Source organism: Arachis hypogaea, chromosome 1, assembly GCF_003086295.3.
Source record: "Arachis hypogaea cultivar Tifrunner chromosome 1, arahy.Tifrunner.gnm2.J5K5, whole genome shotgun sequence".
NCBI lineage: Eukaryota > Viridiplantae > Streptophyta > Magnoliopsida > Fabales > Fabaceae > Arachis > Arachis hypogaea.
In genome coordinates this window covers 101,098,220-101,116,282 of record NC_092036.1, presented here as the reverse complement: position 1 = coordinate 101,116,282, position 18,063 = coordinate 101,098,220, and the positions used below count along the sequence as shown (strand labels likewise).

Below are 18,063 nucleotides of genomic sequence, written 5' to 3'. Positions count from 1 at the left end.
GATGTACTCTTTTCCCAACTTCATGATTTTTTCCTAAAAGGGTTTTTTCTGAAGAAGGGTTTTTAACGAGGCATCATAGTAGAGGCTAAGGGAAGATAGGCTATAAAAACCCTTAGTAGCAAGAAGGTACCTCCCCAATAAATAAAGATCTTTTTCATCTACAATATCTCTTATAAAATCCTTTTTATTTTTTATAAGTCTTTCTACGAAACGCGCCGACTTAAGCTCGACAAAACGTGAAAATCCCATGAACCGACCTAGATGGTCGTCAGGATAAAACGACGAGGTACAAGTCGGTGTAAAGAGGTTATATGAGTTGAACGTGAAAACTCGGGGACAATCCGACTCGTAAGTCGAAATGAGAACCCGAGTAGAAAAGCTCGGAAATACTCCGACCCGTAAATCGGAGCGAAGAACCGAGTATAAGAGAAACGTATCGCAAAAATAACCTAAGTCACAAAAACTCGCTAAAACAAAGTCGAGTATAGGAGATAACAAAAAGAGATTGGAAAACCTAGGAAAAGTTTAAAGGCTGTCCCAAAAGTCCTTAAACAAGAAGCTCAGAAAAACAAACAAGCCAAAAGAAAAGGTTTTCAAGAAAAGATCAAGGGGACTTCAAAAAACCAAAAAGCATACACGCATAAGGTAATCTAAACCCTTATCCTAAAAGGGTATCCATTTTGTTAACTTAAAAACCCTCATCAAAAAAGGGTATTTTTTAAAATATTTTGTTTACGGCCTGGGGAGGCCAGAAGAAATTGTTCAAACCACACAACCAGTTATAAATAAATAAAGAGTTTAAAAATGGGGGGGGCCACAGGCCGGACCCCCAAATAGCCAAAGATCATTTTTTCACAACAGACGGATCGCCACCACCAGAATCGAGAGGAGCGCCACCAGAAGCATCCATGGGAGATGAAGAGATTGGAGGAGCTGCTGAAGAACTCGGAGCGTCTTTAGAACGAGGAGGAGACTCAATAATCCTCTGCCCCCGAGTCTTCAACTCTGACTCAGAAACGATTACGGGGACAGGAGGATCTACAATGGCATCGTCAATAACAACTTTGTCGGGATGTAAAGGAGAAAGATCCAAGTCGGGAGCAATAACTCTGACCTGCTCCAGGAAGATCCTCCAAGACTCCTCGGCACCATCGGCAATAGAGTCCTCCAACTCCTCATATGCTTTCCGAGAATTCAACAGGTCAGTCTTCACAGACACAAGATCTTTGAATAAGCTTTGATAGCTGGCCTGCGCTGTTTTCCTCAGATCCATCTCCATGTTGCATTGGGCCTGCAAAGCCTTCCCTTTCTCCCGGAGGGTATCTCTCTCCTCCCTCAGCTTGGCAATTTCCTTCCTCAACTCTCCCTCATGCTCTTGATATGCACGAAGCCTTCCTTCCAGCTCCTCGACCCTCGAGGTCATCCCTAAAGAGCTGAGAGGAGCCTTTTCGAAAATATCCAAGAGCTTGCCACAGACCCCCGCCGCTTTGAGACTCTCCTCGATCATAGTGGTAAGGTGGCTCCGAACAGACATATCATCCATGCCTATACGAGCATGAGGATAGATATTCTTTCAGACGAACGCAAGAGCATCCGCCTTAACCTCACCAGAAGAACCAGACTCTAAGGTCTTGCATTTCTTGGGATCAGGGGAAGGTCGGACGACGGGGGGCGGCTGGGAGGGAGCTGAAGAAGAAATCACCATGGGATTGGAAAGAGTCCCAACGTTCCGAGGAGGAGGAGGAGGAGAGATAACCCTGGCACCACCAGCCCGAGCGCGGGACTTAGCTTTAGCCTCCTGGACCCTCTGGAAAGATTCTTGAGCATTTGTCTTTGCCATTTCTAAAAAAGAAAACAATAGCTAAAGAATCAAACAAGTCGGGCTTTCATTTAACAAGTCGGAAATCTAACAGACAAGATAAAACTACCTAGCTGCGATTGGATAAAGGCTGGAGACCCTTGGAGAAACCTTTTAGTATCCAAATATGGGGCCCTCCCCCATACTTCTCGGAGGAACCCCACAACGGCAGCCTCTACTTCATCCAGGTCATCCAGACCATATTTCTCACAAGGGGAGGCCTCCAGCCAGTATAAAGGAAAGCGAGGAGAAGAATTATCATCCAGAAAAAAGGGGTGATGACCCTCTACAACTTGCACTTTGAAAAAGAAATTTTTAAAGTCATAAAAAGATTCGTCGAAAAGGGTAAAAATCCTCCGACCTTGTATGGCTCGGAAGGAAACCCATTGTTGTTTATTGTTCAGCCCACTAAAAGGCTTGGTCATATGAAAAAGATGGAAAAAGATTTTCAGAGAGGTCGGAAAATCCAGAGCATGGCTAATAAACTGATAAATTTTCAAGAAACCCCAAGAGTTGGGATGAAGCTGGGTAGGGGCAACCCGACAATGCTGCAAAACAGATATCTCAAAATCTGAAAAGGGTAGAAAGACGCCCAGACGGGTGATCATGCACTCATACATAAAGAAGAAATGGGGAGCCGTTTCGTTGGCTCTCCCATGACAAACTCGGTCCTCTGAACCAGGAACCAGCAATTCATACTTAGGCTCATCCTCGTCCGAAGTACAGAGCCGGTGGTGGGTGCGAAGATGAGTAATAAACTCCGCATCAACCAACGGCTCCTCCCCTAGAACAGTAACATCGACCCAATCTACGGAGGCCATTTTCTTTCTCTAAGAAAAAATGAAGAAACCTACAAAGGGAAAAAGAAAAGAAAAAATAAAAAACAAAGGTCTTTAGAAAGGAGAAAAAGGAACCAAGCAAAAGTCCACAAACCTATTTCTCTACAAAGTAAAGTCATACAAAAAGTGCGAAGAAGGAAAAAGAAGCTAACCACTTTCTGAAAATGAAGGTTGGAAGAAGCAGAAGTCTCCGGAGCACGAGAACACAGTACAAATAAATGCAGCACGAACAAAGAAAGAAGAAGTTTGAAAGATTGCAGAAACGGAAAAATGAAAGAGAGGGAAAGTATTTATAAACATGCTAAGGGGCATAATGGTAAAAACGGAGTAGTCATTAATGAGAGTGCACCGTTATCAAAGCTATCAATCCCTAAATGCATCCCTAACGGACACGACGCTTGAATAGACGTAACTGTCAGAAACAAAAGGTCACAAAAATCACGTCGGTTTAAAAACCCGTGTTTCCTCCAAGAAAGTTGGCTACGAATCCGAGTTGAATACTTGAACCCAAAGCTCTAAAGAGATCTTGGGCTCAAGTAGGGGCACTGTTCATACCCTGGCCCAATGATAAAGGCCCAGGTCCAAATAGAAAGGCTTAATCCGAAGAATTAAGCCTAACTAAGCACCGACCTTCATATAAGAAGTCGGTGTTGACTACGACTTACTTCGAAGAAGTCGGAGATGAGGTTAGCTGGCGGATAAACACTCATTTGAATGAGTAACCGCCCCTAAAATCTCTCTAACCGCTTCATCAAGCCATATCTTAACCTCCCTAAGATAGAGGGGCGGTTAACACCCAAAAGATACGGCACTACTCCAACGGTGGTTATTGGCTCACCACTATAAATACACTGACACCCCTCAGGTATCTCTATGCCCAATACTCTCTAGACCTGCTAACGCCCTTGCTAACTTAGGCATCGGAGTGTCTTTGCAGGTACCACCCCCCATTCTCTCACGCACACAAGTCGGAAGGAGGCTCCAGCGTGCGAACCAGCTCGGAGACTACCATCCGCGGGCGATTGGGCCAACCAACGTCATCTATTCTGTTAATCTCCGGTTACCCACCGTAACAGGTATAAAGGTTCTTCGTTTACTCGACAAAATTAATGACGAAAAAATTTATTTTTTTTAATGATATTTTGGCAATCTATATATGTTATTGGATTAACCTTTGTTTTGTTCAATTTTATTCTGATTTTTTTGAACCTAAGTCTCTATTAGGATTTGGTTTGGTTCTTCTTTTGCTGAGTATAAAGATTTCTATTTATACTTTTATTTTTTTATACTTGATCACTGAGATATTTCTAAAAATTTATGTGTAGTCTAATGATGGGTAGAATATTATTTTTTTTGGTTGTCTACTTAGCATTTTATTTAGGATATCTATAAATTGTCAATCATGCAGATGGAGATATTGATTGTTCATCATAAAAAAAAAAAAACTTGAAAAGATGAAAATGGGACTACAATTTATTCATTTTCAAAATTCTTTACCAATGGGTAGACTTCTTGCAATCAAAGTCTACTATCACAAATAAAGTTTTTTTTTTCCTAGTTATGGATGCAAATAGAGTGTCAATTTTTTTTATGATAGAATAATAGAGTGTCAATTTAAACATGCAAACATTGAGCCATATCTCACTAACTCGGACAAATAATGGGACTAAGTTGAAGAAAAGTTACATACCTAGTCACCTACTAAATTGGACCTGAATATTAGATAAACTAAAAAGTTCCGTCAAGCTTCATACGCTAGAAACTTGAAATAATTCTATTAAATACTGCAATTCCCCCCTCCAGGGATGAACCAGAGGCTAGTTATGAGTGATGATATGGGGGTTGCTATCCCTCCAGTTACTGTTTAGCACTTTAGCTTAGGTTTCTGTTTGGGCCTTAGGGCCCTTTGTAAACCCAAAAAAAATTCGAATGCAAACAGTTTATACAGACTCTGAATCATTCTTGATTCTTCAGTTGCTATAATTTTAAGGCCAAGCCCAGCCTTGGCATATAAATTGGATTTTACTTGTAGCCGTTTTATCATTTTAATACCGTCCCATTGATTTATTAATTTCAATTAGTTATGACATAGTATTAGCCCATTGTTAAAGAAAAAAAATTGGGACTTCTTTTAAATTGTTCAATTAAAAAATAACATAAACTTTAAAACCATACCAGCACAGAAATTTCCTACGAGTGGAAGATTTTTTTTTTCTTTCTTCTGTAGAAGATTCAAGACTTTCTCAATATATCAGCAGCTATAGTAATGATGTTTACATAGTTAGCATTTTGATCAAAACTCATCATGTTATCCCATTTTTCCTCTCATTTTTTTCTCTCTCCATAAACCACTCTGTGAAACCTACCTCAAATTTCACTATAATTTGTAGACGGAAAATAGTGTAGTGTCTTTCGTTGGTTGAGGTGGAGAAGGAGAAGCATTGGCATGGTCATGAAATACTACAATGGCTTCAGATGTGTGAAGAACTTGGGTTCTAGAATGTTGTTCTAGTTGGCGTGACAACCTTTGGGCACGAACTGCTATGAGGTATAAGGCAGAAGCTAAGGAAACTGTGGTCAAAGCAAAGACAGCAGCACAAGAGAACAAGCCTCTTCTGATGACGTGGCATGTGTGTCTTGGCTTTGACCAATTCTTGAGATGCCCTGATTCTACACTCACTCCTGCTAGCAGCAGAATCTCCCCAATCGCAAAACATATCCTATATCCAACATAACAACATATGCAATCTGACACGTGTTAGGTTTCATGTTGTTTTCACTGATGCAACAACCTAAGTAGAGTGCTTCATTTCATTCAGAATTTAAAGTTTATGCTGTACACTAAAAATTAATAATTAATTGTATATCATATGTTATTTATTTATTTGTAATTATATCTATATCTTTTATAATTAATATATATAATTATTTTATATTAGCAATATATTAAAATTAAATTCTTTAATATATATGCATATATGATATTTGCATTATAATTATTTAATTTTGGAATTATTGCACCATATGCAAAATCATTATCAGCATTTATTCCTTCTTATCTTTTTAGTAAATGTGCTTTAATTTTCTCCAATAATCCCACATACTTCCTTCTCTCCGCTTCTACTATTCTAGTTCCATTATTACTTTCAACCATAAATTTAAGGTTTAGTTATTTAATTGAAGTCTGGTTTAATTTGAATATGATTTTCTAAATTTCTAAAGTTTACTAGAAATGAACATTAAAGCACGAAAGGAAGAAGGAAAGAGTGTTACCAGGTAGCGATGAAGAAAAATCCAGCATGGGAGGCTAAGGAGTTGGCAGAAGGGGATTCAGGATCCAAGTGAAGTAAGGTTGGAGATGATTTACTAACTGCGATTAAGAGATAAGTATGCTCCATAACCATGGCGATTGCTAGCACAACAAAAGCACAAGCAGCACATACCAATGGCGTTTTCCCGCTACTTCTGTATACACATTCTGTTTTTCTTGTGTTCATCCATGTCACCTGCCATATCATTAATTATATATTAATTAAGAGATTTGAGTAATTAATATGATTATTATTATTATGTACCTGAGAACGTGTGGCTTCTGCTATGAGGCAGAGAGTGAAGGAGGAGAGTCCCAATAGGATTGTGACAAGTACGAGGAACACACCAGTTTTGCTGCTCATCAAACATGTCTTCCCTGTGTTTGGTTCGAGATCAGCATGTGTAACTGCCATTCTTGAATTGAATTGTGTCTTACAAGAGATGGATTTGTATGAAGGAAGAAGAATTGCTTGGAGCAAAGGTTACTTGAAGCTTGATGAAGCCCCAAGATTCCCAATATAATGTCATATGTGTGTGGATTTTAATACGAATTAGCATTCACACTCATCACACATGCCAATTTTTTTTCTTAATTAATAAATAAAGCCAGACTCATGACTCATCATTCAACAACCACGTCCTCAACCTCTTATGCCTCTCCTCAATTCATCAGTTAATTCGGTTTTCTCTTTCTCATGGTCAATGAGCCACAATCGTTATATATAATACAACATTCTAAGAACAGAATCGGTTCTCAAACTAGCAGAAATTCATATGGAGTTCTCTTCGTGTCTGAAGTTAATAGTTGAAAATCATTAAATGATAATTTATTTAAGAGTAAAGTATTAAATTGGTCCGTTTTAGGTGTAATTTTGTTTTACTCTTTAAGATTTAGAATATTCTATTTAAATCCAAAAATTTTTTATTTTAGTTTCAATATAGTCCTACCGTAAAGTCAAAGTTAAATAATTAACAACATGTCCTATATGACAGCAGTACAAGAACAAAGTCAATAATTTGAAGAATAAGTACAAGTTCTAAAGGCACACAATCAACCGTGATGCATCAATACATTTATTTATCATTCCCCTTAGTTTTACAGAAAATATTTCATTTAAATTGTAAATAAAATAATAAATAAATGTATTGATACATACCTCTAAAACTTTTATTTATTCTCCAAATTATCGTTTTTGTTCTTCTACTGTTATCTTCCATTAATTATTTAATTTTGACCTCAATTACATGTGAAATTTAGTTAAAATAATATATTTTATTTTTCAAATTTCTTTATTTTATTATTTAAAAAATCAAATAACTTAAACCAATTTATCAATTTAAATCGATTAGTGATATTTTTCAATTAATCTAATTGAACTGAACGATTGGATCTGATTTTAATAATTATTAATTACAGTTATTTAAAATTTTTTGGTTAAAAAATTCTTTACCTATACTTTTTTTGTAACTTCGAATGTCTATGAATTCTAATAAGATTAAACACATAATATTCTCCCTATTTAGACAGGAAATGAAAAACAAAAGTTGTGAACAGCGTAAGAGAATGTTTGATGAACAAACAGAGGAGAAAAAGAAAGGCAAGGCAAGCGTGGGTCAAAGTTGTACTCCCTTACTATTCAGATTTGAAGCAAATTAAATATAACACCAATTTCCTTATTCTACTTGAACTTACAACCTCAACAATATTCTTTTTTAAGTGCTGGCTGGGCATAACTATAAAAGTCTTTTTTTATTTCTCTCTTTTGAAGAAAAAAAAAATGACTTTTATGAGGTGGAAATTGCTGATAAGCTTCGAAAAGTGATGATAATAGATGCCAAACTATATGGAATTGACAAATAGCAATGTGAAGTCGGTAGCATTGGTGCTACTCCAAGAATAATATATAACTTCTGCCAAATCGAATAAAAACAAATTCATATCCACCACTCTAACCACTATGTAATCTTTTATTATGCTTTTTATTATCATCATCATCATCACATTATTATTATGGTAATGTTTGGAGTATTTTTTACTTTCATGATAAATAATGGAAACTTAATAACTTGTTCAGCTATAAGACTACGTCAGAAAAAGTATCAACAAAAATATTCTAATAGTTAAGTTGGTTCATGTATCTTGTCACTATAATAACCAAACTTATACCTATAGCATTTTCTTCTCCTTTTGCTTGAATAATGATTTTTCTTTTTGTTATATCCGTTATATGTATTTTAACCTTTACGGTCTCAAAATAAATTTTATATGATGATTTCAGGGTATCAATTCAAAACTTCAAAGAATTCGAAATTCCTTGGATCTTGAATCTTTTTTCTCTATAGGCCCGTTTTTTCATAATAGCATTTTTGGATCTTATGTCGTGTTCTTGTGAACTTTGATTTAATGCAGAATAAGTAATTTAACAATTCTACAATTTTTTTTAACTCAAAGGTTATATAAACAAAAATGGTTACCTAACTAAACTTGATTCACGGTTTTCATGTAGCTACTTAAAAATTAAGTGTTTGTTTGGACGTCATTATTTTGATAAAAAAAGATATTTTTTAATGAAAAAAGATTTTTTTTTATTTTTTAGCGTATTTGGCAAATTTCTAGTAGTAAAAATAAAAGCACTAAAAAAAAATATTTTTTGAGAAGCTGTCATTTACATCTTTGTTTTAAAATTTTTTTTTCCTTAAAAAAAAAGATGTTTTTCATGTGATAAATAAAAAAAGTACTTTTATATTGTTATACCTAAATATAATTGATAGATAAAAAAATCTTTTTGTATGAGATATCTAAACATAAAATTACTTTTACTTTTTCATAAAATCTTTTAAAAAAAATAACTAAAAAAAAATCTTTTCTTAGAAGCTCAGCGAAACAAACCCTAAATCAACTATTTAGGTTTCCTTAATATGTAAAACAGCATTAACATATTCCACAGATAATATGAACATTAATTATATCACAAGTGATTCTTTCTGGTTTCTGCACCCCAGATAATCTTGCTGCTTGATCTTGATCTTAATCTTATAGCATCTTGTTTAGATATATATATAAGAAAACCACTTTAAATATAGACACCTACCATGCTATAAATTACCAAGCATTCTTTGACACTGATCTCAGCATCATATATAGCAATAATGTTGAGCATCTTGGCTCTGCATCTTCAAAAACTGAGAACCATGGCTAGTTCAAGGGAACCTGAGAGCTACAACCAAGGAACATCGTTCGAAGAAATAAATAAATCCAATATGGAGATAGAACTGGAAAGGAGAGCTGTCTTGAGATCACATCTATGCTGCAATAATGGCAGAAAGAAAACGGCACATAGCAGCAGTGTCAAGTTGCTGCCAAAGTGCCAGGCAGACTAAGTTTCACTAGCAGAGGATTTTTCCCAATAAACCAATCTGTAGGTGATACTTGCTTTAAATATACGTGATATAAAATGTTAAAGTATTATATATAAGTGATTCGTTTATATTTTTAGAATGTTCATTTGATGTATTTTGATTTTGTTTATTTAGTTATTAAATTGGACTATATGTTTATTTAGAAGAGATTCTAATAGCCGTTGGGTGATAAATTGTTCGGATAGTATTTTTTTTAGTCTATTTTTAGATGTGAGTTATTAGCTGTTTGGAGAGAATTTATTCTAGTTTAGAAATGTGACATTAAATATATTATCTGTGAAATTGACTGTTTGGATATCTTGCATCTTTTGTATTATAATTTTTATGGTGGCATGTCTGATATTTCTGATCTAGTTGCTAAGATTAAAGAATTCCTGGCCAAACGATGGGTCGTCCATTTTGAATGGGTTGGTTGTGAAGCAAACAAAGCTGTAAATCGGTTAGCGCATTATGAAAGTTTGGTTTACTAGAATTATGTCATTTGAAATTCTCCTAATAAAGATCTTGAGCAAATTATTTACTCCGACTCAATTCAGTTAGTTTGCTTTGTTTTCTTATTTTGTTTAGACACAAAAAAAAAGTAGACTTTATGTTGGTTAGTTTAACTTTTTTTTTATTTTGATTTAATAAGAAGTTATAAATGCTTCTTAAATTATTGTAGTTGGATATAGAGTAATTTAAAAATTTAAAATTTTTTTAGTCAATGTGATAGTATAATACATTTACACAATAGTGCAATCACATCAGTTTATTAGGATGATTATTAACTAATTAACATAAAAAATAATTATTTTTATTAATGTATTATTCCATTTTTTTTTTGGTTTAGAAACGGGGTAAAGAAATCCAAAAGAAGAGAGTCCTAGTTACAAACTAAACGGGACAAAGCTACCTCTTGTTCATCATCAGACAAAAAAGCTACTACCTCATAATGTATTATTAATGTATTATTCCATAATTAGATGCAGTGGAGTATTTTTTATTTTTTGGGTAAACCGTATAAGATTATTTTAATGGAAACCCGAACATAAAGGGCCCAAAGTGTATAACCAATGAAACATAATGGGCCAAAGCAACCCAAGTTATTCTTTCCGGGGAAAAAATAATGGGATGACGTGGCAGTCAACGATAGGCGCGTCAATCAACGAAACACATTGCGGTGCAATCTGGTCTCGTTGGACCACTTTGCCTTGTTTGGCAATTTGAATTTTGAAATGTAATCCCTCTCCACAACCAACCATACAATACAATAGAGACGTTATGAAACTCCTTTCATTCTCTCAATTTAATTAATTATGCCTATGCCAATGCCAAATTCCCAATACATTATTTTTCTTTTCCTAATTCCTACACCAAAACAAAACAAATAATTTATTTATTTATTTATCTATTTTTCAAAAATTATTGTACTTGTACCCTTCCCCAACGTTAAACTACACCTTCTCTGTCTCTCCCTTCACAATTCACAATCACATTCACACACTCCCTTCTTCTTCACCTCAAAAATCAATTCATTCATTTTTCTCATGAATGAACTAATTAATTAGTTTTTCCTTTTCACCTTCGAAATCTCTTTGCTGTTCTGGTGGTGGACGCTGCTTCAGGAACCAATGCTTTGCTGATTCATCTCTTGCCTTATTTGTAAGCTCTTGCATCAATGCCACTTTAAAGTTTGATTCTTTCCTTTAATGGGACCTTACTCCTTACACTTTATTTTACCTCAAATTCAGGTTAGGTTCTGCAGATTTTCCTATTTGATCAGCTGAATTAAGTAACCAATGTGTATTTCTATTGATTAGTGGCTTAGTGATAAGTTATCATCAGTTCATAAATCAGAAGCACTAGGATTCAGGATCAATGTGAGAATTTTGTTTCTGGTGTTGTGTCAGTTAATCCAAGCCAAGAGGTTGGAGGTTTAGTGAAAAGCAGATTTTGATCTATAAAGTGAATTTGCCTTGACCTTAGTTCAGTCCAATTGTATCTTTATTTAGAGATGCATTGAATAATCTTATGGAAAAGTTGTCGACTGTGTTTTATATGCAGTAATGCTGCAATGCAATGTTTTGGTTTAGGTTGCATTAGCTCCTAAATCATAATAAATAGTTATGTTCCTTTGTTTTCTGCTATGAATTAGGATTCAAATTCAAAATTCAAACATGCTTTCTTTGTGCTTCTTTAGATGGATTGTTGATTATTATTCTTCTTGCCTGATCAATGATGTTCAATTGTTCATCTTTGTTGATCTAATATGTCCTGAAGGTCAATTGGATTTGGCTTTGAAAATGGGAGTTGAAAAAGAAGGGACAAAAAGTGAAGGTGGGTATGTTGGTGGTCTTTTGCGGTTATTCGACTGGACCTCGAAATCACGGAAGAAGTTATTTGCAACCAAGTCAGATTTGCCAGGTACTTGTCTGTTTATATTGAATACGAATACAAACGAGTGTTTATGTCTCGTGTCAATTATTGTCTAATTCACTTTTATCTTGGTATCCTTTTCTTTTATCATCTGCAGGATCTTTGAAACAGAGAAGAAAAATTGATGGCAACTTGTCAATGATGCAGCCCTATCTGGTGGGAGTATCACTATCACTATCACTTGTTTTCTCAGTATTTATATTTTGTTATGGAAGAAATTGATAGTTGTTTGCTTGATTATTCCAGGCTGATGAAGATGAGATTGGAGTAGGAGCAAGCATTAGAAGTAGTGATCACAGTTATGCTTCATCCGTTACAGATGACGACATGTGCGGAACAAGGGCACCTAGTGTGGTTGCTAGGCTTATGGGATTGGATTCCTTGCCCTCTTCCAGTTTTCATGATCCATATTCTTCCCCATATTTTGATAGCCGATCTCTTCAAGATGTCCAGTACTGGAGGACTAATCTCAATCATCAGCATGGCCATCAGAACCTGTATTCCGGGAAGTTGGTTGAAAAGGTTGAGGGCTCTTCTAGAAACTTCATTGAGCCAAAGCCTCAGAACAACCTTAGCAGACCAATTGAGAAGTTTCAAAGTGAGGTAATGCCTCCCAAAGCGGCTAAAACAATTCCTGTCACACACCATAAACTTTTGTCCCCTATTAAGAGTCCTGGCTTTATTCCAACAAATAATGCTGCTTATATAATGGAGGCTGCTGCAAGAATTATTGAACCTAGCCCCCAAGCTACTACAAAGGCTAGAGCACACCTTGCATCATCATCATCAGTATCATTGAGAGTAAGAGATCTTAAAGAAAAAGCAGAGGCTTCACAGAAAGGTCCTCTAGTTGGGTCAGCTTCAATGCCCCCTAGAATTAGAGATCTCAAAGAAAAAGGGGAAGTTTCTCATAGAACTAGCAGGATTTCTGAACCTTCTCAGAGGTCAGTTGAATCTAATTCTGTCAAGTATCTAAAGAGACAATCTTTGAACAAAAGCTGGAATGGGTCCGTGGATGCTTCCACCCGATCTTCTACCGAAGCAAAAGAAGATTCATCTGTGAAGAATGCAGGGAAGTCTATTTCCCTTGCCATCCAAGCAAAAGTGAATGTTCAAAGAAGAGAAGGCTTGAACTCAAGTGGTGGAAGAAGTTTGGTGGATCAGAAAGAAGATTCTGATGCTAAAACTCACCAGCCTCTCAGGGCAAATGTTCAAAAAGGTTTGCATAAGAAGCCCTCTGGTCAGAACGCTTCTGGTGTTCTCAAGCAGAATAGTCTGAAACAAAATCATTCAATTGAGAAAGACAAACAACCATCAAAGCAAATAGTTTCAAATTCACACCGTAGAAAATCTCTGATGGGGGACTCCGGGTGTCATAGAAGCTCTAGTAGTAAAACACCTGCAAAATCTAAAGTTGGTTCCAAAAAATCGGCCACACAGCTGACAGATAGTGAAAAGGAAGTTTTGTATACCCACACAAACAATTTCCCAAGAAAGAAGAGGTCCACAGATAGGGACTGGAATGATAGGGTTGTTGATAATTTGTTTATTGATAAAACTCAGAGGCCTGCTCAGTCTAGTCTAGTAAGTAATAAGCGCCATAGTGATGATGAAGTAAAAAAGAAAGACATGGATGTAGTTTCCTTCACCTTCACCACGCCGTTGGCGAGAAACAATTCCAGTTTTGAGACATCTGGAAAATCTGGCATGAAAACTGGTGTACTTCCCTTTGACCATCACATCAAAAGAGTGCTGCTTGACACAGACAATGCAAGGTCTCCCGTTGGATACAATGTGATTGGTGGTGATGCATTAGGCATTCTTTTGGAACAGAAGTTGAGGGAATTGACAAATGGACTTGAGTACTCTTGTGATGACTCTTCTAAAGTGAGGCCATCATCTAGTACAGGACCACAATCAAAAGATGTGGTGACCACGCCCGATTCAGTTAACTTCGTTCCACAGTTGCAACTGAAGAGGGACCAGGACCTGCTTTTAGCTGATAAGTTATGCGGAAGCCTTGATTCTGCAGTTTCCTTCACAGGTCTTCCTGAATTATCATCCAAACATAGACTATGGGTATGTTACAATATTAACTCTTGTTGGCTTGTTTTGTTTCCCCTTTCAAGCATGCATGAACAATATCAGCAGCATAGTTATGTTTCTAAGCATAGTATTTATTACCTCCGATTTCCCAAAAAGAGAAAGGCTAACACAGGGGTAGTAACGTCTTGCTATGTTGCTTTGCTGTATAGAGTTGTGTTACTTGTTTAAACCAAATCTGTCTGAATGACATTTGTTAATGTGAAAATGAAACTGGGTAGTTGACATTACAAGTGATTACCCTACCGTTGAAATTAGGAGGTACGATTGCAATTCTGCATATATTCCCTGTTATGCTTTCAATATTGAATGGTAACTAACTTAAAATATCAGCAGGGTGATAAGATGGAAGAGTGCAAGAGCAATCTTGTAGAACCACAGTCATTCAATTGTCGATTGCCAAGTCCAATCTCTGTTCTTGAGCCTTCATTTTCAGCAGAAACCTTTGAATCTTCATTCAGCACCGATGCTACTAGCACAGAAGGTAACAGCAGCACTATCTATGTTCATCATGCCTAAAAATAGCCAACATATTCCCTCTTTCATAATCTGTTATTTTGCGATTCCAGAGTGCTAATCTTGACTCTATCTATTTCAGGTAGCAAGTTGAGCTTATCTGCTCAAGCACAGGAAGTTCATGGTTTGAATTTCTCAGGGAAGTTCTATTCTGCAGAAGCTGATACAGAGTTGTGTGATTCAGCTTGTTCAACATCAACCAGGACCATGATGGTAAATAAGGAGCACACAAGCACAAGTGCATTATCAACCACATGGGAGTTGGATTATGTAAAAGAGATATTATGCAATGTTGAACAAATGTACATGGACTTCGCTTCCGGCCAAGCTCACAAAATTGTGAACCCTCATCTATTCAACCAGTTGGAAAGCCAGAGAGAAGCAGGGTATGAGAGTGATGGTGGAGAATGTAGGATAAGGAGGAAAGTGATATTTGATTGTGTGAGTGAATATTTGGACTTAAGATGCAGGCGTTGTGTTAATGGTGGATATGAAATGTGGGCCAAAGGGACTGAAATGGTGAGAAGAAATGAATGGTTGGCAAAGGAAGTGTACAAGGAAATTTCAAGCTGGAGAGGGATGGGAGATTCCATGGTGGATGAGCTTGTGGACAAGGATATGAGCCATCAATTTGGAAGATGGCTAGATTTTGAGGTTGATGCATTTGAACTTGGTGCAGAGGTTGAGGATCAGATACTGAATTCCTTGCTTGATGATGTTGTTGCTGATATCTTGCAATTATAACCCCTGATCTTTTTAGTGGCCATGAAATTATTGTTTTTATTATCTGAAATTCTGAGTTATTATTGGTTCATTCATGGAAATAGCAAGTTCTTCATTTTGTTCAATCTTGGTTTCGTTCATGACACACCACATCATAGCATGGTACAAAAGTTTATTATGGTGAAGTTGAACATTTATTATGTCTTATTAAAACTTGCGGCTTAATAGGTACCTATTTCATCTTTTTGGCTAGTTATTAAAAGATAGTAATAACATTTAAATCATTCTATTTTAAATTAAAGATTGAACCTGTTTTAAAAAATTTGTGTGTAAAGTAGTATTATCACAGGGATATTATGAGCAATAAATATTATGACCAAATGAAAATTAAAGTGGTTCAACTACTTTATATAGGATTATAGGAATATAGATTATGATAATTAATTAATCACAAAGGGAGGGATAGATAAAGAATTTGGGTATGAGACTAAAATGATACTTGAATTCTTTTCGGTTTTATTGTTTGGTGACTCTTGAATATAGGGTAGGGAGAATATAGGGTAGGAAAAATCAAGATTTTAAGTGAAATCGAAAAAGTAAATAAAAAACGTAAAACGTAAAATTTTAACAAGATTTAAATCGTAAAATCATCCGACTTACTGTAAATTTTGTAAAATGGATAAACTCATTTAAAATTGTAATATCGAAAGATTTTAAAAGTTAAATCGAGATTCTAACTACTATGAATATAACATCAACTAAACTAATAAACTGTAACCGTTTTTGTTTTTGTTGCATTTACACAATTCCAGTTCTTAAATAAATAAAAAGGGATAAAATTAAATTCCAATTCCCTTATACTATTCAGACTTAGACATTGGTCATAGGTCGCTCTCATAAAAACCGAAGACAATAGAAAACACCCCTTAATTATGTCTCATATTATAACAGCTTTCTAAACAAGAAACCTTAGCATCATTTGTGGAACATATATAACACACTAATACATGCATGCATACATAATACACCTTTATTGACTTCTTGACGACAAAATGATTACATGAATGACCATGAAAGTAATGTTTAGGTAAATACAATTTTTACCTACCCCATAAGGTAGTAGGGATCTGATCTTGTTCAAAAAGGTCCCATTGATTATTATTATAGGATTGAGCACTGCCTCTTGCCAAATGGATATCATGATGATGATGCCAATCATACACAGAACTCACAGAAGAAGAAGAAGAAGAACTTGGAGCTGGAGGTGTAGTAGCACTAGTAGTGTTCCAATCACTAACACTCTTGTTCTCCTCTTCATCATTTTCATTATTATTATCACCATAGTTTACAAGCATACCACCCTCAAACATGTAACTAAGTTTCATTATTTCATCATCTAACCATTCATATGCTCCCAACTCCTCATCATTAAAAGCTTCATGATCAGCATGATCAGCATTATTCTTTTGAATGGTTGGTTGTTGAAGCATTATCACCTCTTTTGTGTCCCTTAATTCTAAGTTCTTATTAGGTGCAGTAGATCGAGTAGGTGCTCTTCTCTTGGAAGCTTTTAATGCAGCAATGTCAATGGTGGGAGGGAAGGAGGAATAATCATTCAAAGATTTCATGAAGCAATAAATTTTCCTCCTGAGATGAGAGTTCCAATAGTTCTTTATCTCGTTGTCTGTTCTTCCTGGTAAATGCCCTGCTATCACTGACCACCTACAATTATTACATATACCAAACAAAACATCATCAAAATAGAATTAACTATTTCCCACTCAGATACAAGAAACTACTTTGGTAAATTATGATTTATTCATTTCTTTACAGCTATAAACACATGCTAATTTTCATACCCTCCTGCATTAACATTAGCTTATGGTGGTTGGTTATTAACTTATTATTAGAACTTACAACTGAGAAAATTTTAACTTTGTAAAAATTATCATTTTATTTTCAGTTTTGATTAATTTAATGTTTCATATTAGTCTTAGCTAGGAATATAATTGATGCTTCTTTTCCACCATATCAGATTCCTTCTATATGTGTAGTGCTAGCTTCTATGGATTCACTCAAAGCTAGCTAATTAAGCATATCACTATTATTTATGATAGTAATTTTTCATGCATGTTTTGAACAGCAATGATAATATAAAATAATTAAGGAAAGGGAATAGAAAACTAGTAGAAGTAGTATTGTAATTAAAGGGCGAAAATTCACAAACATTTATCTTTAGGTATTAAATAACAATTTAATTAAACATATCAACTTGTGATTAGAGAGAGGCAGCATATATTTATATATATACCTATTACCAAGAACAGCATGCAACTTGACAATGATCTCTTCCTCTTGGGGAGTGATGTTGCCTCTCTTGACATCTGATCTGAGGTAGTTTATCCATCTGAGTCTGCAACTCTTACCACACCTTAAGAGTCCAGCATTCTTGGGCAACGACCTCCATGAACCCTCCCCATGTTCTTCTATGTATTGAGTCAATATCCTATCTTCTTCAGCTGTCCATCTTCCTCTCTTCAACCCCACTTTCTCACAGCATGGAGCTCTTCCCATCGTTGATGATGATATGCTAACAACACCTACTAATAAAGTGATGTTAATAGTTGCTCTTGCTTCATGCAAATGGAATGGAACTATATATATATATGCATAGTGTGAGCTACTAGCTACAATGTTGACGTTTCTACTTTGGTAAGTAGGTAAGTAAGTTACATAATAACTCAGAAGGATGAATAATATAATGCAAGTGCTACAGTAGTACAGTGTCTTAGGTTGAATTTGTCAGAGAGATGCATAACAAATGATGATAGAGTTTGTTTCAAGCAATGTAGTAAGTAAGTAAGTAAGTAAGTAAGT

General features: G+C 35.6%; 3 protein-coding genes across 4 annotated transcripts; 1 reads left to right on the top strand and 2 right to left on the bottom strand.

The window, feature by feature from the left end:
- Window positions 1–4,883: 4,883 nt before the first annotated feature.
- LOC112703434 (uncharacterized) lies at window positions 4,884–6,704 on the bottom strand. Its single transcript, XM_025754885.3, has 3 exons — window positions 6,273–6,704; window positions 5,971–6,203; window positions 4,884–5,417 (listed from the first exon to the last, which is right to left on the bottom strand). Exons 1-3 carry the CDS (start codon window positions 6,420–6,422, stop codon window positions 5,075–5,077), a joined length of 726 nt encoding a protein of 241 aa, XP_025610670.1. The 5' UTR covers window positions 6,423–6,704; the 3' UTR covers window positions 4,884–5,074.
- Window positions 6,705–10,875: 4,171 nt separating this feature from the next.
- On the top strand, window positions 10,876–15,311 carry LOC112758518 (uncharacterized). Of its 2 annotated transcripts, none has more exons than XM_025807248.3 (6): window positions 10,876–11,070; window positions 11,689–11,832; window positions 11,942–12,000; window positions 12,091–13,923; window positions 14,284–14,431; window positions 14,546–15,311. In XM_025807248.3, the coding sequence occupies exons 2-6, from the start codon at window positions 11,712–11,714 to the stop codon at window positions 15,205–15,207; spliced, it is 2,823 nt and encodes a 940-aa protein (XP_025663033.1). In that variant the 5' UTR covers window positions 10,876–11,070; window positions 11,689–11,711; the 3' UTR covers window positions 15,208–15,311. The 2 variants fall into 2 exon arrangements, with proteins under 2 accessions (XP_025663033.1, XP_029143628.1); XM_029287795.2 differs by having other exon boundaries at window positions 10,890–11,070; window positions 14,281–14,431.
- Window positions 15,312–16,200: 889 nt separating this feature from the next.
- Window positions 16,201–17,804, bottom strand: LOC112779168 (transcription factor MYB111-like). Its single transcript, XM_025823435.3, has 2 exons — window positions 17,498–17,804; window positions 16,201–16,908 (listed from the first exon to the last, which is right to left on the bottom strand). The coding sequence occupies exons 1-2, from the start codon at window positions 17,758–17,760 to the stop codon at window positions 16,287–16,289; spliced, it is 885 nt and encodes a 294-aa protein (XP_025679220.1). The 5' UTR covers window positions 17,761–17,804; the 3' UTR covers window positions 16,201–16,286.
- Between the last annotated feature and the right edge of the window lie 259 nt (window positions 17,805–18,063).

What these genes read in the sequence shown, in the direction of transcription:
- LOC112758518 (XM_029287795.2), top strand. Translation starts at nt 11,712, where the DNA reads ATGGGAGTTGAAAAAGAAGGGACAAAAAGTGAAGGTGGGTATGTTGGT. An exon ending in AACCAAGTCAGATTTGCCAG is followed by an intron (nt 11,833 to 11,941) that starts GTACTTGTCTGT and finishes TATCATCTGCAG; the next exon opens with GATCTTTGAAACAGAGAAGA. An exon ending in CATCCAAACATAGACTATGG is followed by an intron (nt 13,924 to 14,280) that starts GTATGTTACAAT and finishes TTAAAATATCAG; the next exon opens with CAGGGTGATAAGATGGAAGA.
- LOC112703434 (XM_025754885.3), bottom strand. Translation starts at nt 6,422, where the DNA reads ATGGCAGTTACACATGCTGATCTCGAACCAAACACAGGGAAGACATGT. An exon ending in CAGAAGCCACACGTTCTCAG is followed by an intron (nt 6,204 to 6,272) that starts GTACATAATAAT and finishes ATGATATGGCAG; the next exon opens with GTGACATGGATGAACACAAG. An exon ending in TTTTTCTTCATCGCTACCTG is followed by an intron (nt 5,418 to 5,970) that starts GTAACACTCTTT and finishes TGTTGGATATAG; the next exon opens with GATATGTTTTGCGATTGGGG.
- LOC112779168 (XM_025823435.3), bottom strand. Translation starts at nt 17,760, where the DNA reads ATGGGAAGAGCTCCATGCTGTGAGAAAGTGGGGTTGAAGAGAGGAAGA. An exon ending in CATGCTGTTCTTGGTAATAG is followed by an intron (nt 16,909 to 17,497) that starts GTATATATATAA and finishes TAATAATTGTAG; the next exon opens with GTGGTCAGTGATAGCAGGGC.